General features: G+C 40.7%; 1 protein-coding gene across 2 annotated transcripts in view; it reads right to left on the bottom strand.

Moving 5' to 3' along the window:
* Positions 1-22,640, bottom strand: part of SLC22A23 (solute carrier family 22 member 23) — a 177,249-nt gene that overhangs the window by 17,943 nt on the left and 136,666 nt on the right. For both annotated transcript variants that reach the window (XM_030552319.1, XM_030552318.1), the window contains exons 6-7: positions 7,514-7,616; positions 2,539-2,771 (exon numbers count right to left, since the gene is read on the bottom strand). In XM_030552319.1, coding sequence (XP_030408179.1) covers positions 2,539-2,771; positions 7,514-7,616 — 336 coding nt within the window. The remainder of the gene's footprint in view (positions 1-2,538; positions 2,772-7,513; positions 7,617-22,640) is intronic.

Genomic DNA, 22,640 nt, shown 5'->3' on the forward strand with positions numbered 1-22,640 from the left:
ATCAGAGATTGAAATCCACTCTGTTTTTAGCTCTTCTCAGTGTGGGTGACTACTCTGAGCTCTGCTACAGAATAATCCCTGCACCTAGAACAATGAACTGAAAGAATAAAGGGGAAATTGGAGGGAGAACAAAAGAGTTTCACTGTAGTTAAATATGTATAGAGAATGGGCTCAAATCTACAGTGACTCATAGACTCTAGGACTGGAAGGGACCTCAAGAGGTCATCGAGTCCAGTCCCCTGCCTTCATGGCAGGACCAAATACTGTCTAGACCATCCCTATAGACATTTATCTAACCTACTCTTAAATATCTCCAGAGATGGAGATTCCACAACTTCCCTAGGCAATCTATTCCAGTGTTTAACTACCCTGACAGTTAGGAATTTTTTCCTAATGTCCAACCTAAATCTCCCTTGCTGCAGTTTAAGCCCATTGCTTCTTGTTCTATCATTGGAGGCTAAGGTGAACAAGTTTTCTCCCTCCTCCTGATGACACCCTTTTAGATACCTGAAAACTGCTATCGTGTCCCCTCTAAGTCTTCTCTTTTCCAAACTAAACAAACCCAATTCCTTCAGCCTTCCTTCATAGGTCATGTTCTCAAGACCTTTAATCATTCTTGTTGCTCTTCTCTGGACCCTCTCCAATTTCTCCACATCTTTTTTGAAATGCGGTGCCCAGAACTGGACACAATACTCCAGTTGAGGTCTAACCAGCGCAGAGTAAAGCGGAAGAATGACTTCTCGTGTCTTGTTTACAACACACCTGTTAATGCATCATGTTTGCTTTTTTTGCAACAGTATCACACTATTGACTCATATTAAGCTTGTGGTCTACTATGACCCCTAGATCTCTTTCTGCCATACTCCTTCCTAGACAGTCTCTTCCCATTCTGTATGTGTGAAACTGATTGTTCCTTCCTAAGTGGAGCACGTTGCATTTATCTTTATTGAACTTCATCCTGTTTACCTCAGACCATTTCTCCAATTTGTCCAGATCATTTTGAATTTTGACCCTGTCCTCCAAAGCAGTTGCAATCCCTCCCAGTTTGGTATCGTCTGCAAACTTAATAAGCGTACTTTTCTATGCCAACATCTAAATCGTGATGAAGATATTGAACAGAGCCGGTCCCAAAACAGACCCCTGCGGAACCCCACTTGTTATACCTTTCCAGCAGGATTGGGAGCCATTAATAACTACTCTCTGAGTACGGTTATCCAGCCAGTTCTGCACCCACCTTATAGTAGCCCCATCTAAATTGTACTTTCCTAGTTTATCTATAAGAATATCATGCGAGACCATATCAAATGCCTTACTAAAGTCTAGGTATATCACATCCACCGCTTCTCCCTTATCCACAAGGCTTGTTATCCTATCAAAGAATGCTATCAGATTAGTTTGACACAATTTGTTCTTTACAAATCCATGCTGGCTATTCCCTATCACCTTACCACCTTCCAAGTGTTTGCAGATGATTTCTTTAATTACCTGCTCCATTATCTTCCCTGGCACAGAAGTTAAACTAACTGGTCTGTAGATTCCTGGGTTGTTTTTATTTCCCTTTTTATAGATGGGCACTATATTTGCCCCCTTTCAGTCTTCTGGAATCTCCCCCATCTCCCAAGATTTCCCAAAGATAATAGCTAGAGGCTCAGATACCTCCTCTATTAACTCCTTGAGTATTCTAGGATGCATTTCATCAGGCCCTGGTGACTTGCAGGCATCTAACTTTTCTAAGTGATTTTTTACTTGCTCTTTTTTTATTTTCTCTTCTAAACCTACCCTCTTCCCGTAAGCATTCACTATATTAGACATTCCTTCAGACTTCTCAGTGAAGACCGAAACAAAGAAGTCATTAAGCATCTCTGCCATTTCCAAGTCTCCCGTTACTGTTTCCCCCTCCTTACTGAGCAGTGGGCCTACCCTGTCCTTGGTTTTCCTCTTGCTTCTAATGTATTGATAAAAAGTCTTCTTGTTTCCCTTTATTCCCATAGCTAGTTTGAGCTCATTTTGTGCCTTTGCCTTTCTAATCTTGCCTCTGCATTCCTGTGTTATTTGCCTATATTTATCCTTTGTAATCTGACCTAGTTTCCATTTTTTATATGACGCCTTTTTATTTTGTAGGTCACGCAAGATCTCGTGGTTAAGCCAAGGTGGTCTTTTGCCACATTTTCTATCTTTCCTAACCATCGGAATAGCTTGCTTTTGGGCCCTTAATAGCGTCCCTTTGAAAAACTGCCAACTCTCCTCATTTGTTTTTCCCCTCAGTCTTGATTCCCATGGGACCTTACCTATCAGCTCTCTGAGCTTACCAAAATCCGCCTTCCTGACTTCCATTCCCTATTGCTTTCAATGGGATTGTACAGCATGTGAATCTGCACCATCCACAGAGAGCTGATTTACTGCTCTTCTGTTCTGCAGCAGACAGTTTTTTTCCGTATGTCAGTTGAGAACAGCCATTGATTCAAGGCCGCATGCAGCTTTGCAAGGTAATGCTCTCTGACCAGTATCAAGGTGCAAGTCACTTATGCCCTCACTTACAGTTGAGAAGGCCTAACTGTAGAAGCGATGCCAGAGCTGTCAGAATCATGAACAGCAGCAGTCCTCCTCTTCGCCCTAGAAACCCAACCACGGGGCACATAGCCAGGCAGGATGCCAGAGCAATCCCTGCCATGGTATAGTAGTCTGCATAGAAATTGTGGGTGATCGTCATCTTCGCTTCATGACCCATCATGCTTTTTGCAAAGCAGTGATGTATCCCAAATCCGGTCAGCCTAGAAGAGACAGAAAGTGACAATGGGAGATCACTTTGGAACAGGCAGGCAAATATGGCAAGGTAACAAGGAGCTGGAAAGAAAAAGGAAAACCTTAAACTCTTTGAGGCAGGGACTTCTCTTACTAAGCCTATACAACAGCCAGCCCACTGGGGCTGGATCTCCTTTGAGGCCTCAAGGTTCTACTGCAGGGGTCGGCAACCTTTCAGAAGTGGTGGCAGAGTCTTCATTTATTCACTCTAATTTAAGGTTTCGCGTGCCAGTAATACATGTTAACATTTTTAGAAGGTCTCTTTCTATAAGTCTATATATTATATAACTAAACTATTGTTGTATGTAAAGTAAATAAGGTTTTTAAAATGTTTAACAAGCTTAATTTAAAATTAAATTAAAATGCAGAGCCCCCCTGGACTGGTGGCCAGGACCTACGCAGTGCGAGTGCCGGTGAAAATCAGCTCACGTGCCGCTTTCGGCATGTGTGCCATAGGTTGCCTATTACCCCGTTCTACTGTAATACAAATAAACAATGATCAAAAATTGACCAAACCAAAAGACTTGTGATCAACTGACCTGATTCTAACAGGTGCTAAACCACAGCAGTTCCCAAATCAAGCCATGTGAGATTACATTTTTATTATGTGATTGGAAGCAACCTGAAATCAGTCATGAAAACCAATCAGAAGCTGCCTTCAGATTAATTTAATAGACTTCTGTTTTGATCTAATATCTGACCCTTGGCCTTTAGAATGAGTTCTGCTGTGATCAGTTTTATGAAGAAGGCTGTATGGCTGGGCAGCAAGGAAGCATAATACAAAACAGATCACACCATAGATAGTAACCTCACTCCCCAAGGTAGTGCTGCTGCCAAAATAACTTTTAAAATGAATATTTAAAGTGACATACTGAACCAGTATTTAATTTGTTACTATGACTGTTATGAAATGAAAATCTATGGCTTGAATTGTGGTTCATGCCATACTTCAGTATCAATTTCTTCCACTTATTTTTTTTACATGAAAACAAGTACCTCTATTGACCATTTCTCCTCTGTTTCAAATATTTATTAAAAAAAATAAATGGTGGGTGCAGTGAGATTCATCTGGCTAGTGCCAGATCTTAGTGCAATGTAAAATCATTTCATGCACTGACAGAGCTACTGGTATATTTTAGTGCTATCAACACCTCCTCAGGCAGTGCTACACCTCTCCCAGAAAAGGGCCTCATATCTGTGGCAAATTCTGTAGCATTTAGGTAATGTGGACCTGCCTCATTAACTGAGGAGGAGACTAAATATTGCCAAATCCATTCCACATGTGCACCATTAAGCCACATTTGGGCTAGGGCTCCAGAATGAATGGCTAGTATGTTACACCAGCTATCCTACTTAATTTCAGGAATTTGAAACAATTTTTATGGAAACCAAACTACGGAGAGCTTTTTGTTTTTTTAAATAAACAAACTGTGGGGACTTATACAGCTAAATGAATGACAGTCCTGTGCAGAGCAGACCAGTCAGTGAAAGCCAAGATAGAATTGTGCATTTTTTGGAGCTGCAGAATTGACATATTTTACACTAACAGAATGTACTACAGGACACACAGTTGTTTATTCTTGTACAAAATTTCATTTGCTTTTGAAGTCTACAGAATAATCGGTACATAATTTATTTTCTGTCTTAACTCTTGTGCTTGCTACCTTACAAACACTATTTAATATACAACTAGACAACACTGATATATTACACAAATATATGCAGCGATGATATCCATGTGATAAACAGAAGACCCATGAGATAAATGAATTCATTATACAATTTATTACCTGTGCTCTTCCCTTTAATCCACAACCCCAGGATTTATTCTAACATCTTAAAATTCTGAGGAGATCAAACAGTTGCCTTTTTTTTTTTAAAAAAAGTTTTCAGTTGCCCTGAAAAAATTTCGTCTTTCTCCCCTGAAATGTCTTATTTTTCCCAAAATTCACTTGCCTGAATCTCAGGACAGACGACATGATGCAGGAGGAATAATAATGAAAAATAGGCTCTTCTTTCCCTAAAATAAACGAGATCTGCCTGACAAACACAAATTTGATTCACAGTCTTCAAAGAATGCAAAACTTCTCCACTGACAATGGCCAAAAATCATCCTTTGTGTTGCTTTTATTCTGGTCTTGGGAATTTCCAAATAAGTCTAATTAAAAGTGGGGTGGGCGAATGGAAATTCATACAGAGACAATGTTTATAAATCCACTTGAGTTACTGTAGCTATAAACTCAGTTTAGCAGCAAAAAAATTGCTCCAGAATGCATGAGGCCACCACAGTGGTTATTAAAAGCCCACCACTTCTTTCACCAACTGACACTGTAAATTAAGGCACTGATCAGGCAACTGATTCAGCACAGACAGATCCTTAGAGTCAATGGGCCTCACCCAGGCAGGATCAGTTGATCCAATGCTGCAATTCATAATCATATGGGTCACTAACTTCTCATGTGAGTGAAGATTACAGGTTGGGGCCCTAAAATCAAGTGGAAATTCCAACTATGGGCAGGGAACTTATATTTCTACACAATTTTTCTAGGCAATTTCTGGTCTTACTACCACCACTCCATCCCAATTTAAAAATCATAAGGTGATCCAAATGGGCACTTAATATAATTGACATACTAGGAAACACCATCACTTTCCCCTGTTCCCTTCCCCACCCTCAAAAGTAGTTAGGGTAATTTTGAAATAGATTTCAAGACCATACATTTACTTTTATTACACACTTGAGAAGCTCTCCCAGTTGTGTGTGAAATAACTCTCAATCAGGGCCTGATCCTGTAAACACTTAAGCACACGCTTAACTTCACTCATGTAGATGTTTGCCAGATTGAGGCCTTAGAATGTAGATGTCACACTACTGTGTTTGAGAAAGTGCGCTTTCCCTGTATAGCCCTTTAATGATTTGGAGGAACTGAAGTCCTTTTTGTCCAATTTTCAGGACATCATGGTCAGCTATTATACAGGTCACAGCTTAGTATTTATTGCCAGACAACTTCTTCCTTTGCCAAATTAATCCATTAAATTTTAGAAAATGTTAAAACAGATTGTAGATAAAATATGCGAACAGTGTTATAATTCTGCAATTGATTACATTCAAATCAATCATATGGGCTTATTTCCTCCTTTCCTCTGTGCTTTATTTGAAATAAAGTCAGGAGAAGATGGTAATATCCTTGGACTTTTCACCTTACTTGCTCCCCTCTACCTCCCAGATAATTTAAGACATGCAAATTAAACTGGTAGTCATTAATTTTAATCCAGGATAATGGAAATCTACAGCTTGACCTCTCACGTGAGAGAAACTTACAAGACCCAACACGAAACTACTGAACAATTTGGTTTAAATTTAAAAAGGACACCATCGAATGCACCGAAGACATTAACCACTTCGGACTGATCTGCTTCCTTGACATGGTCCATTGGAAGTATAAGGTGAGATTTTCAAAAGCACCTATGGGTACATCTACATTGCGTTTCAAACCCTGTGGCAGTGAGTTTCAGAGCCCAGGTGTACAGACTGGAGCTTGTGCTATGGTGCTGAAAACAGCAGTGCAGATGTTGCAGCTTGGGCTGGAGCTCAGCCTCAAAAGTCCACTCTGCTCCTTGGATTTCAGAGCCTGAGCTGCAGCTGAGTCCAAACATCTACACAGTTGTTTTTTTTTAAAAAGAACATGAGTACTTGTGGCACCTTAGAGATTAACAAATGTATTTGAGCATAAGCTTCCGTGGGCTACAGCCCATTTCTTCAGATGCATGTAGTGGAAAATACAGTAGGAAGATGTGTATACACACACACAGAGACACACAGAACATGAAACAATGGGTGTTACCATACACACTATGAGGAGAGTGATCAGTTAAGGTGAGCTATTATCAGCAGGAGAGAAAAAGAACTGTTTGTAGTGGTAATGAAATTGACAAGAAGATGTGAGGGACTAGGGGGAGGGAAGGGGGGGGAATAAGCATGGGGAAATAGTTTTACTTTGTGTAATGGCCCATCCACTCCCAGTCTTTATTCAAGCCTAATTTGATGGTGTCCAATGCAAATTAATTCCAATTCAGCAGTCTCTCGCTGGAGTCTGTTTTTGAAGTTTTTGTTGTTGTAATATTGCGACTTTTTGGTCTGTAATCAAGTGACCTGGGAGACTGAAGTGTTCTCCAACTGGTTTTTGAATATTTTTAGTGCTCTAGCATGAGCCCCACTCTGAAGACTCAGGGCTCGAGACTTGTGACCATGATTTTAAAACTCTGTGTAGATGTATCCTACATAACTTAGGAGCACAAGTCTTGTTGAAACTGGGATGAGAGGGTGGAATTCATGTGAAAGTCAATGGCACTTGTGCTCTTGTCATTCGGAAAATCCTACCCAGAGTAGCAAGTTTGTGCAAAACAAAAATATACAGTTGGGCACTGACACATCGATGCACTTGCACAGCTACCACTCCCAAGAAAGCACCTTATGCTTTTTGCTCCACAGCTTAAAATGTTAGATGACTACTTCCTTAGGCTTTTACACGAGATTAGTCTTCTGGTAGAGCTCACTCTTCTTATCAAAGATCAGCTCTTTAAGACACTGGGTTAAGGATCCTGTAATGGGGCAGAAGAGCCTCCATATTTCCATCACCATCCACATCTACTTTCAGTTTACCAACAGAGAAAACATTCAACATACTTGACAGGAATATGTTGGACTTACGAGTTCACACACAATACTACAATGTTTTTCCACAGGTTCCTGGTTCCCACTACTTTAACAATGCAGACCTTCTTGGGCCTCCTGGTAAGCTCCTTCTCCAGCTCTGAAACAAAACAGAAGGTCATTCTCTCGGTAGCAGGGGAGCAGAGTAGCCAGTGGATTTCAGATTTTATTCTGCGTGTTCTGGGAAGAGGGACACTAGGGTTCTCCTCCACTTCTGCCTCAGAGCTCTGAGGATGCCACACCACCCTGCACCCCCCAGCACCACACACACTCCTTGCTTGTTTCTCTCTTATCCTTCCATGTGTTGTTGATCCTCTCTGCAGTCTTGGATGGCTGCATGTGGCTCCCTGCAGATTCCAATGCTACTCACAATTTAAAAAATGTATGTAAAAAAAAATAATTGGGGAGTTAAGGATGGAATGTAGATGGATAGTCCTTGAGAGATGTCAAGTTGCCTGATACACTAGCAGAGGTTCTGGTGTATTTAGTCCTAATAGGCAACACCCTCTGCTAGTGCTATGCCTCTCACAGGCAGGGTCCTCACATGTGTGAGAAAATGGATAGCATTTCTATAATATGGATCTGTGCTATCTAAGGAGTGGACTGGAGACTGCCAAACTCATTTAATGTGTGCATCTCTAACCCCAGGTTTCTAGAAACAGATGGCTAGAAGGTTATGGCAATACATCATCTGTCCTCCTCAGTTTCAGTGTTGCAGCTGTGCTAGCCACAGGATAGGAGACAGATGAGATGGATAATAGCTTTTATTGGACCAACTTCTTCTGGGAAAGACACAAGCTTCTGAGCTCCAAAGGACCTCAAGACATAGGCGCTGACTCTGTGGGTGCTCTGGGACTGGAGCACCCATGGGGAAAAATTGGTGGGTGCTCTGCACCCACCGGCAGCCAAGCTTCCCCCCCACTCCCAGCTCACCTCTGCCTCCTCCCCTAAGCACGCCACATCCCTGCTTCTCCTCCCAGCTATTTCATGGCATAACAAGCTGTGGGAGGGAGGGGGAAGGAGCGGGAACACAGCACGCTTAGGGGAGGAGGTGGGGAAGAGGCAGGGCTGGGGCAGGGATTTGGGGAAGGAGTCCAATAGGGGCAGGAACTTTGGGGCAGGGGGTGGAATGGGGGCGGGGCAGGGGTGGAGTCGGGGCCGGCGGGAGCGAACACCCGCTGGCGCCAGGAGAAGTTGGCGCTTATGCCTCAAGAACAGCTCTGTAGAGCTCCAAGCCTTGTCTCTTTAACCAAACAGAAGTTGGTCCAATAAAAAAATATTACCTCACCCACTTTGTCTCTCCTTCCCTTCAGGCATTTAAAGTCATTTTGATGGACACTAAACAGAGGAATATTTTTTACAAAAATTATGGGGGGCTCATCATAGCAATCTCTTCAGATTTTAAAGCGGCACTCAGTGCTCGAAGACCTTGCCCGCTCTTGAGTTCAAGAAAAGGCTGTGAGCCCGACTGACCCTCACACTACGCTGTCGGAATCCTGCCGAGGCAGCCATAAACTGGCTTTTCTTTGCCATTTTGTAGTGGAATACAGACAATTCTTAGAGAATAGGTATTTGCACAAAACCAGTTTATGAATGGTACAAAACAGAGTGAAGAGCACTGTATTACCCAAACATCTAATCCCCTGAGATTAATTTAGCTGCTAGATAAACATATTAGATCATACTTTCCAGGATACTGTATCAGTTACAAGTGATTCCAAGGGTAAAAGCCCAGTAAAAACTTAAGCAGCTGTGATTAGAAACGTCATAACAGTTCCACATTCCAGCAGTACAAACTGTACTTGCTTCAACACTTCTAGATTAATAGATTCTAAAGCCAGAAGAAACATTGTGATCATTCAGTCTGAAGCCATAGAACTTCACTAAAATAAATCCTAGAGCAGATCTTTTAGAAACACATCCAATCTTGGTGTAAAAATTGCCAGAGATGGAGAATCCACCATAACCCACAGTAAATTGTTCCAATGGTTAATTACCTTCACTGGTAAATATTTACACCTTATTTCCAGTCTGAATTTGCTTAGCTTCAGCTTCCAACCTTTGGATCATACTCTACCTTTTTCTACTAGATTGAAGAGCCCATTATCAAATATTTGTTCTCCTGTAGGTACTTATAATGGAGTCACTCCTTAACTTTCTCTTTGTTAAGATAAATTGATTGAGCACCTTGAATCTATCACTATAAGGCATGTTTTCTAATCCTTTAACCATTCTTGTGACTCTTTTCTGAACCCTCTTCAATTTATCTACATCCTTCTTGATTTGTGGACACCAGAACTCAACCCAGTATTTTAACAGCAGTCCTACCAGTGCCAAAATAGAGAAGTAAAATAACCTCTTTACTCCTACTCAAGATTCCCCTATTTATGCATTCAAAAAGTCACCCAAAAAGTCTTGGACTAGTCACAATATATACTGACTGCCTATGAGACTGCAACACAGCCTCCCACAGTAGTTTGCAACAGCTCCCTTCATACATATATTAACAGTCTGGCTGTCTCTAGTACCTCTATCTTCCCCAACCTTTTAAAGGGATGCAGGATGAAAAGAGATGAATGAAAACCACTGGGGAAGTAAAGAAAATGAAGGTAATGGGGTGGGGGAGAAGGGGGACAAACAAAGAACAGACGTGTCTGCTATTATCTGGAAAAATCTATCTTTTGCACGGAAAATCCCCCACACCAATAGAGAAATGCTATTTTGTGATCTAATTAGCCATTTTCTTCACTCCCCACAGATACACTAGGCAAGAGTTCAAACATTAACTATGAGACACATTTTAAAGCAAAGATATGAGGGTGCTGTCACGCTGTTCTCATAATTACAGTTGAAATCTTTCAATTGCTAATCCACAAAATGCAGCAGAACACACCAGAGGACAGAATCACAAAATACAGAGATCAGAGAAAAGTAAGTTGGTCATATTATTCATAATAATTATTTGTATTACGCTAGCAACTGGGGACCACAGTATGCTAGGTTCTGTAGAAACACAAGAAAAAAGATGGTCCCCTGCTAGTACAGGATTGCGCCCTACAGTGCATTTTTAATGCTTTGTCTAGTCTAGTTTTAAATTTCTCAAGCAAAAGGCACTTCCCACCTCTTTCTTTGGGAGACTATTTAGACTTTTAGTGGATCTAATGGTCAATATATTTTTGCGGATCTCCAGCTTAAATTTTGCCTCTCTTAATGGGATGATATTAACTCAATCATACCTCTTATACCATCCTAAATAATTCCTCTTCATTCCTGATTTTTACACTATTTAGATATTTGTAGACCATTATCTCCCTTATTAATCATCACTCATCCACGCTACATGTACTCAATCCTTTCAATATTTCCTCATGTACCAATCCTCTCAAACTCTCCTAAACCTCCCACTTCGTTGTTTTTCTCTGAACTCTTTCTGGTGTGTTATGAGGAGGGCACCCAGCAATATATTCCAGATGTGGTTGCACCATCTGAACACACAACCTCAAACTTCAGACCTGAGCGTATGCACAGCACCTAGTAAAATGCTCCAGTCACAAACCCAGCCAGTTAGCCTCTCTGAATGAGACTTCACGCTAATGACTATTAGCACTAAAATTTCAGATGCAGAGGCTACCGTTACTGGATTGCAAACAAATGAAATACTCTCAATCTTCAAAGTCATCTACCCTTTTCCACTCTTCATTATTTTTACAATTTCCTCCCCTGCATAGTTCATATTTATAACCAGGTATCCTCCAAGTAGGAAGCAAGGCTGATTTACATTCAAGCTCTAATTAATAGCAACAGATTAGCTACCCAGCCTGCAAAGACTCTCCAACTATAGTATTGACTTCCCATTTAAGTTTATACTATAGTAAATGAAAAAGTACAGAACGCTAGGAGCCCTTGGCAAACTCTTAAAAATACATAAACAAACCGATTTAGTAATTTCCTGTAAGTACCACCACCCAGCAGCAACATAAAAACAAAAATGTAATAATCCTACTTAACAAGAGAATCACCAGAGTCCCCTTCTAGCTACTCCAAACTCGCCCAACCCCTCAAAGGCCAGGGAGAAGAAATGACCTTTTGCACCATGCCTGGAAGGTTTATAAACTCAGGGTGCTGTGAACCCAGCAAGAGGAGGGGGTGAGTTCTAAAGAGGCAGAGTCCTGAAGGAGAACAGCCTGCCTGTAGCCCCCTCTCTTTTATACCAACAAGGCTCTATCTAAGGTGCCTTGACTGACTAAGTGTAGTAGTATATCATGGGGATAGCGTTGGTCTGTTACAGTGATACTCAGACTGAGGATCTCGAGCCACAAGTGGCTCTTTAATGTGTCTCCTGTGGCTCTTTGCAGCACATGATATGAAAACCATGTGTGATTTAAACTATTAACCAATCAGAATGCATTTACTACATTATTAACCAATTGTAGTTGATAAAATTTTATATATCCCTTTCATATGGTTTAATTCACATTATTGTGGCTTTTTTGGGTAATGCTGATCACTAATTTTGCTCCTGAATCACTGAGGTCTGAGTATGACTGGTCTGTTACTTAAGTAGATCCCAGATCATTGAAGTTTTATAGGTCAATGTCATCTTTAAATCAACCAGAAACCAACAAGCTGATATTGCAGATCACAGATTGTAAAAAGCCATTACTGTCATAGGGGTATTGCAACAGAATGAACAGAGATATTTACTTGATGGTTCTGCACTGGATTTCTCCAATTAAAAACAACCTGCATTTAACATTTCAGTTTTTATTACTTCATTAGGATGTTCGGTATGAGAGAGAAGAAGTTTCCTTTACTCATCAACTCACAGTCCCATTATATGCCTTCCTGTTCTCCACAGCATCACTATTTGTAACATTTCCACTCAGGGAAAGAGCAGGAAAATGATGAACAAGGAAGCTTTATAACTTAAGTGGAAACTAGAACTATAATGGCCTCATGAAAAAAAATATAGCCGCCTCCGATTCCTCTGTACAAACTTAGAGGCTGTTGAATTTTCATGGAATTCTCTGCATTTCAGGCATGCTGCTTTCAGATGAAACAAACTTGAGCCCATTATTACCAACCCAAAATCTATAATGCTTTTAACCTACCTCTTCCCTTCTGCCTTGTGACAAAGAGAAAGAAGCAAAGCTCATCAACCAAAGCCCAGCAAAAGGACATTCAAAACCACCTGTAGTCCATGGGCATGGTTTGATTCTAGAGCCCTGGAGGGGGACATGCATATCTTACACTTTCAGATGGTAGTAGCAATAACATTTAAACATGTTCACAGCTCTTTTCATCATTCAAGTATTTTACAGAGAACTAATCTTCAAAATACCCATTTTGCAGGAGGGAAATATGAGGCACAGAGAGGGAAAGTAATCTGCTCACCAGTCAGTCAGTCAGTGGCAGAGATAGGATTACAACTTAAGGGTTCCTCACTCCCTATCCTGTATTAATTTTATTAGTTCATGAAGCCCATCTTAGTAAATTACATTTTTAAAAAATCAATGTTAAAGAACATTAAGGTTCCAAACACACGTTAGGAAGTGCCAGATTAAAAGGTTTAATTTGAAACCTTAATTCAGTCCCCTTGAGTGTATGCATTATGATAGTCTTTAATTACATGATCGCATGCTATTTTTTTCCACAAGGCTTCCTCTTTATGCAGTGAATGGGGGGTTATTTAATATTTCTTTTTATTCTCTTTGTTCAATGTGTGGCCTTAGGCCTTATTTCATGCACATCATCCAAACCCTGTATTAAATACAAAATTATTAGTTTCCTTATGGGCATTTCTATGGTGCTCTCACCAGAGCACCTGAACTCTTCACAAAGATGAATGAAATTATTTTTACAACTTTTCAGTGAGCCTAGGGGTATTACCACTCCCGTTTTATGGATGGGAAACTGAAGCACAGAGTTTTAGGCTGAAAAATTGTCAAAGATATCCACCATTTTTTGATGCCCCACTGGAAAAAGCTTAGGCATTGATTTTTCAGAGTACTAAGCATTATATAGCACATTATATGTTCAAATCATAGCTCCCATTAACTTAAGCTACAGCTGATAATGCTCAGATCATCTGTACATCAGACCTCATGGTATCAAGCCAAGTACCCAGAAAATGAGGAACACACAATTAATGGCCACCTGTGAAAAGTTTGGTTTAAGTGACTTGGCCAGAATCACAGAGGAACTCTGTGGCAGAGACGGGGATAGAATCCAGTGCTCCAGGGCAGCATTCAGTTGCCTTAACCATGACACTACTCTTTCTCCTCCTGCAACCCTCTGTCTCATTCATTACACACCTTCCAACTTCTGCAACAAATGAGGTAGGGATCCTACAGACAACAGCTTCATTCCAGGAGCATCGTCCATCCTGTGCACTGAGTGAGGCAAGGGTCCTGTGGAAAAAATAACTTGTGATCATGTAATTAAAGATTTCATAGTTTCATAGTACAAACACAAGGAGGCCAAATTAAGGCTGCACAGGCAATCTATTCTTAACTTTTGAGCGTTTGACTTTGCATGCTTATTTTAATGTTGTGTTTTTTTGTTTTTAAATGTAGCTTCTTACTTAAAACACACACACACAGAGAACTGAAAACCAACCAAATACTGTAGCACATATGGAACTATACTGACATACTGCATTTGTCATCATTATATCATCATAGTAATACATCTGAATGGACTAAGAAATGCATATTATTTCAGAAGCAAATTTGCTCCTGTGATTTAGAAATAGGCTGCAAATTTCACCTATTCTTCTGAGTCACACGGAACTCCCTGCAAGTGCTGATTGTGAATTGGATTACTCACTCTCTGCTGACTGCCTCTGCAATTCTATCTGCATTTTTTCCCTGTACGCTAAGTATTCTTTCAACTTTATTATGCTGATTGGCCATATCTTGGAAATGAACATCTACCTCCTGAATATCAAGAGAGGCATTCCAGATTAGATTTTCATTCAGAGATAAGTAAAGTAGGGAGTTTTGTTATTCAGTCTGGTCAAGTAGTTATTTTTCATCAAGGAATTTTAAGAAGTGTCTCCGTCACTGTATACAAAAAACAATGAAACACGCACAAAGGCAGGTTTCCATGGAAGCATCAGATCTGAAACTAAGACATTTACCAGCATAGATTTTCAAGCAGCCCATAGCAGAGCATAAACAAAAACACTGGTGTAGTCACCTTTCACTTAACTGTAAATAACTGTCTAGATCCTGACATGGTGTAAATCAGTGCATTTCTAGTGACTTCAATGGAGTTATGCTGATTTACATGAGCTGAGGATCTGGCCCTTTGTCTCAAGTACAGAGTGTATCCATCCTATCACTGCAATATACAAACTATTTAAAATGAATACAATCCTTTAATAATGTACAGGCAGAATGGAGTTTTGTGACTTCAAAATCCATCAACAAACTGTCCCTCTCCTCCTCCTTCAAGATGATCTGTCATCGATACGCTTCCTTGTTATTTACAGTCTTGTTTGGTTAAAAACAACTCGTCTTTTAGCTGCCCTGAAATGCAGGTTGTTTGTATGCCTCACCAAAGGAAACACTTGGGCCATGTCTACATCTAAAATTTTGCAGCGCTGGTTGTTACAGCTGTATTAGTACAGCTGTATAGGGCCAGCGCTGCAGAGTGGCCACACTTACAGCAACCAGCGCTGCAAGTGGTGTTAGATGTGGCCACACTGCAGCGCTGTTGGGCGGCTTCAAGGGGGGTTCGGGGAACGCGAGAGCAAACCGGGAAAGGAGACCAGCTTCGCCGCGGTTTGCTCTCGCGTTCCCGGAACCATCCAGCAAACCTCAGGGAAGGAGACCTGCTTGCTCGGGGTTCGGGGAACGCGAGAGCAAGCTGGGGAAGGAGACCAGTTTGATTACCAGAGGCTTCCTCAGGTATGCTGGGATACCTGCTTATTCCACGGAGGTCAAGAAAAGCGCTGGTAAGTGTCTATACTTGATTACCAGCGCTGGATCACCAGCGCTGGATCCTCTACACCCGAGACAAAACGGGAGTACGGCCAGCGCTGCAAACAGGGAGTTGCAGCGCTGGTGGTGCCCTGCAGATGTGTACACCTCCTAAGTTGCAGCGCTGTAACTCCCTCACCAGCGCTGCAACTTTCTGATGTAGACAAGCCCTTGGATTAGTTCTGGTGGAAGATTTTCCCATAAAAAATGTACTACTTTGAATGCAAAATTTTTCCTGTCAACACTGTCACAATATTCCTTTATTGTGAAAAAAAGGTTATGCTTTAATAAACGTTTATCAAAATTATAAAGATGTTATCACCCTGCTTATTGAGGTTTTCCATTTATAAAAACAGCTTTTTAGTAAACAAAAATGTCGACCATGTTTTTTGATTTAAAATAAAATCAATAAAAAGAGGGTGATTATGAAGTCTGAAATGAAAAGAACTTAGAAATTTCAAATTCTTCGTGAACTAGTTTTTCATTTTTCAAATTAACTCTAATTAGTATGCTTTGGTGTCTAATTGGTGGTGACAATATGATTTGTAAAGGCAAAATATCTTCATGAAACAAACTGTTCCTGGCAAAAATCAAGGTGGCTGTTAAGCAGTGAAAAATAAAAATACCAGTAGAGGAGGGGTTCTCTCCTTTTTTCTGTCTCTCAGAAAAGTATAGCTTATAACGAACATCAGATTACCTCCCTGTGCAAGGCTACTGAGAAGGTTGGAGCAATGCAAATGTGCAGTCATCTAGAGTCATCAGATAAGCTTGTTTTTTCTCATTAGTTTGTTTTTTGATGCAGTTATGGCCATGAGACTGTGCTGGTCTTGTTGGTTAAGGTTGTCTTCCTACTGATAACTTAGAATCAGATGTCTTTGCCAATATACCTAGACTTTTCAGCTGCTTTTGACACTGTTGATTCTGGCTAAGTCTACACTGGAGTTGGACGTGCAATTTCCAGCTTGGGTACATATACCCATGCTAACTCTGATTGAGCTAGCATGCTAAAAATAGAAGCATAACCATAACTGTCTGAGTGGCGGAATGGGATAGCCAACTCGAGTATGAGCCCATCTGAAACCCTAGTTTCATAGCTGGGCAGCTAGCTGTGGCTACACAGCATGATCAAAGAATGCATATGTTTACCCAAACTGGCAATTATGCCTCCAGCTCTGGGGTAGATGTACCTTATATGAAGTTTTGCTTAGCTGACTGTGTACCTTTACAGGTGTGGTTTAGACTGCTGTCAAATCATTCCATTTATTCCTTCAGAGAGACCTTGTAAGAGTGGTCTTGGGAGTTATTAATTCATCCGAGGGGCTTTATAGTGTGAATTTCCAGGGGGTTCTAATTCTTCTGCCCCTTACTTTTTTTCATCACGTGGTCCATCTTCTCATTGACTTCAATAGGCTTTGGTTCAGGCACACACTGAGGCAATTTGAGTTGCAGTATGTCATCAGCAAGTGGACAGATGAGGACTTGCACCAAGTAGTGTGAATAACATGAAATTTACGAAGGGCTCAGAATCTGTTCACTGTTTGGACTGAAATTCAAGTCCAAGGAGTTTCCCCCTCCACCCGAAAACTAGTTCACCCACTTATAAGCTCCATAATAAAGAATCAGCATTCACAAACTTCCTCAGGGCATTTCTGTGACTAAAGTAGTTGCTGTAATGATCTGTTGTGTTGCACATATTAATTTGATGGAAACATACAAGCAGAATTACAGTGTGTTTTCTAGCTGCAGATTGCTTCACATTTTCATTGCTAGGGACCTACAGAAGCAGTCTATCATTTAGATGTATTGTGTAATTCTGTCACACAGGGCTATGTGTGATAATATAGTGAGTCAGAATATTGAGAGACAATGGATCCTAGCTAAAGCAAAGCTATACACTATCTTTTCCACTGGAAGACACAAGGCAGTTAAAATAGACTGGCGGGCAGCTCAACAACAGGAAAAATGAAAATATGGAATTTCTGCACCAATGTTGAGACGCTGACCCCGACACCTGTTGTGTACAAGTACAAGCTTATCACCCATCCTTCACTTGACACTTAAAACATAAAGCAGAAGCATCTGCTTTCCTCATTTTCTGCCAACATGCAAGATACCAGGATGGCCCTTTTGCACCGATGACGAAGTTATCATTGATCATTTTTGCCCCAGTGACAGACACAAACCCTTGACCTTTTCAGCTTGAAGGACACTAGAGTGGATTGTCACAGGGTGGTCTGTCAGCTTCAGTAGACATGACTTCACGATGTGAATGCACCGACCCTGTAGGGTAACAGAGGAGAGTATTGTGCCACAGCTTCATAGTCTTCCGGACCATCTAGCATGTTAACATCATCCTCAATGACTAGAAGAAGGGTGTTATTCTGCCTCTGTCCAAACAGGGTGATACGGCCAATTGTAGTAGCCAGAGGTATTACACTGTTGTTGGTCCCAGGGAATGTCTTTGCTTCTGAGTTTGTGTCTCGAATCAGCAAGGCACTGTGGGGCAAAGGCTGGGATACTCAGTGCAGTTTCAGACCTGGTCTCTCCACTTTCAGCCATCTTCTCAAAAAGCTGTCTCCGGGTAAAGTGGATGGCTGAATTTAATAAGCCATGCGCAGCACTTTTTATAGACTTCTATCAGGTCTCTGAGTCAGTGCATCGAGCAAGTTTGTGGGATGTCATGAGGTGATACAGCATTCCTGGGAAGATACTGTCATTGATAGAGGAGCCCTAGAATGGAACAGAAAGCTATGTTTGCATCAGTGGCAGACACATGGCTTCGTATTTCCCACAGAAGTTTGGCAAGGCTGCATCCTGTCACCATCATTGTTCAATATTGCCATTGACTGGCTGATGGATAAGGTTGATGAGGCACTCTCCGTGGTGTCGAGCTGAACGTCAGTTTGTTTTGAGACAGCGAATTACACTAATGACATCTCCCTGGGTCAGTCTGGTGAATCGCTGTAGCTAAAGCCACTCTCTTCTGGCAAAAAGCAACACACATTGCTCTGGTTATTAATCCAGAAAAAACTAAGTCCCTGCCCATTATCAACAAGCAGCCACTATTACAGCCAGCTCAGCATTAACACGTCAGGATTGATATCGAGCAAACGGCAACTTTCAAATACTTGGGAAGCATCACAGACAGTGCTGGAGGATGTTGGAAAAATGCTAATACTCCTATAGTAGTAGCAACTGCCACGTTCCAGCTCTTTCAGCAGCCTCTGTGGAGACATCGATCCATCTAGGTTACTACAAAGCTGCAGATCTCATAGACTCAGACTCTAGGACTAGAAGGGACCTCGAGAGGTCATCGAGTCCAGTCCCCTGCCCTCATGGCAGGACCAAATACTGTCTAGACCATCCCTAATAGACATTTATCTAACCTACTCTTAAATATCTCCAGAGATGGAGATTCCACAACTTCCCTAGGCAATCTATTCCAGTGTTTAACTACTCTGACAGTTAGGAACTTTTTCCTAATGTCCAACCTAAATCTCCCTTGCTGCAGTTTAAGCCCATTGCTTCTTGTTCTATCATTGGAGGCTAAGGTGAACAAATTTTCTCCCTCCTCCTGATGACACCCTTTTAGATACCTGAAAACTGCTATCATGTCCCCTCTCAGTCAGTTTCTTCTATAAAACTCGGGTGCATGTCAGTGAAATGTGGGTGCCAAAGAAGACTGAAGAACAACTTAAAAATTTTTTTTTGTTGTGTTTGTCACTTGTTACATATTAAGAGGCAGAACAAGATCAGCCGTGAAAATATTTGTAGATGAACTCAGCAACTGCCTCCATCAGCACTGGTTTGTTTTTGGTGGCTTTCTTGGAATGGACATATTATTAGAATGGAAGACCAGCAAATCACAAAGCATGTTTACCAAGGAATGCTGCTACACATCTGGCAATCACGTGATCACCAAAAGCTCTAGTGGAACAATAAGCTTGCAAAGAAACAAACTGAATATCCAGCCAGATCACCTTAAGGACCTTGCTAGAGATGGAGCTGGATGGCATCCACAGTCTCCAAGGAGGCTATGGCTTTTTAGCATTTGCCTTGGCGACCATGATGATCTGTTTTTCTCTGCTTACTAACCTGTGTAGTCAGAAGTCTACTGTTTATATGCAGATCAGGTTCTTTGATCATTCAAAACCAAAACTTTTCTGACATTCCCCCTCACTCTCTTGATTTAACCTACAACATTAATGTAAGCAAAGAGATAAGGGTTTTCAGTTAACATTTTGTACTCTTGCTAGTGTTTTCTATAATGCATCCCTCCAGCACGGCAGACAGGAAAACCTTAAGCTGCCAGGATAGTTTAAAATAAACAAAACAAATTGAACAAAAGCTCAGGGAGAGAGAAAAAGATAGCACTGGCATCAGTGAGGAGGCAGAAACAGATGTGTCCTGTTTCTTAACAGGATCTCGACTAAGTTTGCAAAGGGTAACATCAGCAACATTTATTGACAGCTGGTGTGCATGGATGTATCCAGAGATGTAGACAAAAGCCATAGCATCAAGAAATGCTTTTAGGGGGATATGATAGAGGTCTATAAAATCATGAATGGCGTGAAGAAAGTTAATAAGGAAATGTTATTTACGCTTTCTTATAATACAAGAACCAGTGGTCACCCAATGAAATTAGCAGGCTGCAGCATTAAAACAAACCTAAAGAAGTACTTCTTCAGACAATGCACAGCCAACTTTTGAAACTCATTGCTGGGGGATGTTGCGAAGGCCAAAATTATAATGTGTTCAGAAAATAATTAGATAAGTTCTTGGAGAATAGATGCATCAATGGCTATTAGCTAAGATGGTCAGGGAAGCAACCCCCTGCTCTGGGTGTCAATAAATCTCTGATTACCAGAAGCTGGGACTGGACGACAGGGGATGGATCACTTAGAGTGACCAGATGTCCCGACTGTATAGGGACAGTTCTGATTTTTGGGTCTTTTTCTTATATAGGCTCATATTACCCTCACCTTCCAACCCGTCCTAATTTTTACCATTTGTTGTCTGGTCATCCTATGATCACTTGATAATTTGCTGTATTCTGTTCATTTCCTCTGAAGCATTTGGCACTGGCCATAGTCAAAAGAGGATACTGAGCTAGGTGGGCCATTGGTCTGACCCAGTATGGCCGTTCTTATGTCTCACACATAGAAGTAAGGCTCCCCTCTTCATAATGAATGACAAGGAGTCATATTTATAAGTCTCTGCTATGGGACCATTGATGAGAAAAAATAACTAGCTATGAATGTGCAGGATAATAGCCACAAAGCCATTCTGATAGTTAACAGTTCATCTTCCTCCATGAAAATATTGTTAAAATGTCTCCTGTAGGTTACAGTTGTATTGGACAGAATTTGTTTTTACCTTTTTCCTTTAAAATGCCCCCCTAGGAAATTACATTAAAAATAACCATGTTTTTAATTAATATAATGTAATATAATGCCTTATCCCTATGCCATATCACACAATATAAGATGAATAAAGGATTTCAAGTCAGTGCAGCTCTCATACAAAAATTAAACACACAAATCAGCCCTTCCACCACAGTTTAAAAAGGTTATTTAGGTTGCAAATTCAAATACAGACACTCCCTGACTTTTCCAGAATGCCTTGCGTAAGTCAAATTTTGCGTAAGTCGGGAACGTATACCCAACAATTATGTGGAAAAAAAGCTTATGGAACTTTTTCCGTAAGTCTGGATTTGCCCAAGTCGGGTTTGTGTAAACCAAGGAGCATCTGTAGTATAAAGTTTGGATATGCTGATTTTAAAGTTGCCCATGTGCCTTTAATTTGACCCTCTCGTGTGTCTGCATTATGATACAGTTTTTAAATTACATGATCACATATTATATTTTTCATAGGACATGATATTCTATTCTATATAGGTTCTTAGGGTACCCTCTTCAGTATAGTATCTGAGCACCTTCCAGTAGTGCATTAAGCAACACGAGGAATATCTAGCATGGATTTTGTTTTGTAAGTTGTGTGGTTTTTTTGTTTTGTTTTCAATAATATATACACATTCACTGCTATATGTTTATGTTAGAGAAGGCAAGGTAAAAAAAAATGCACCTTGCATTGGGTGATGAGATCTGTGATGGTCCTTAATTCCTGGGGGAGCTGATCCACAGTTTTGGACCAGCCCCCAAGGAAGTTCTGTCTCCTGCACAGGAGAGCTTTAGCCTTATTATAGAAAGTTCCATTGTGCCAGAGGGGGTAAATTGTGAATCACAGATTTTATCCTGTCCCATTCACTCAACAGGTTGGATGCCCATGAGGGAGAATTCAGGTTGCCAAATGTCTGATGTTCTATGTATTTCTTAACTTGCTACTACTTGATTTTAAAACCTAAGTCCTAAATAACATTTTAATGTAGTTTTTTTTAATATTTCATATAATTTACACACACATACAGTAATCTAAGATAGAATATATATTGACAGATTACTACAATATATACATAAAACAATATTATAATCAAATAAGCATCACACCAGAGTAGATTGGGCCACATTCAGCACATAACAGATCACTTGGTATAAATACCAAGATGAAGCAAACATCTGGCTAGGATTTCAATTTTTAAAGTACAAATATTGAGGATAAGAATATCATTTAGTCTATTGGCTTCTGGTACAATAGTGACATTTTGGGTTCTGTGGGTGAAATTCACCTGAGTGCAGAGAAGGCCATCGCAAGAACCTATAGATTAATCTATTCCCATGTTAAGGGTTTAACTGAGATTTCAGTTGCTCATGAGGTCGTGAATGAATTTTCTGCATTGGGGTGAAATGCACTAATTCATAGTGAGGGGCAGAGAGAGCAGCCTTAACCGAAGAACAGTTAAGCCATAGAAGTACACTGGAAAAATGTACTAGCTGGCTTCTGGGTGACTGAATGTTCAGATACTGATTCTAAGGGACATTCTAAGGGTATTTCTGGGCACTACCAGTGCTTTGAAGAGTAAAGGGGAGCTTGACAAGAATTTGACAGGAGCAACAACAGAGATGGAGGAGCTTCAGAAAAATTTTCTTCTTGTTATAATTGTATACAGATAGTGCCATATAAAGCCCTTCGCTTTGTGAAACACTCTGAAGGACAACAACATCACCGTGTCAATGACAATC

Source organism: Gopherus evgoodei, chromosome 2 (assembly GCF_007399415.2).
Source record: "Gopherus evgoodei ecotype Sinaloan lineage chromosome 2, rGopEvg1_v1.p, whole genome shotgun sequence".
Lineage (NCBI taxonomy): Eukaryota > Metazoa > Chordata > Testudines > Testudinidae > Gopherus > Gopherus evgoodei.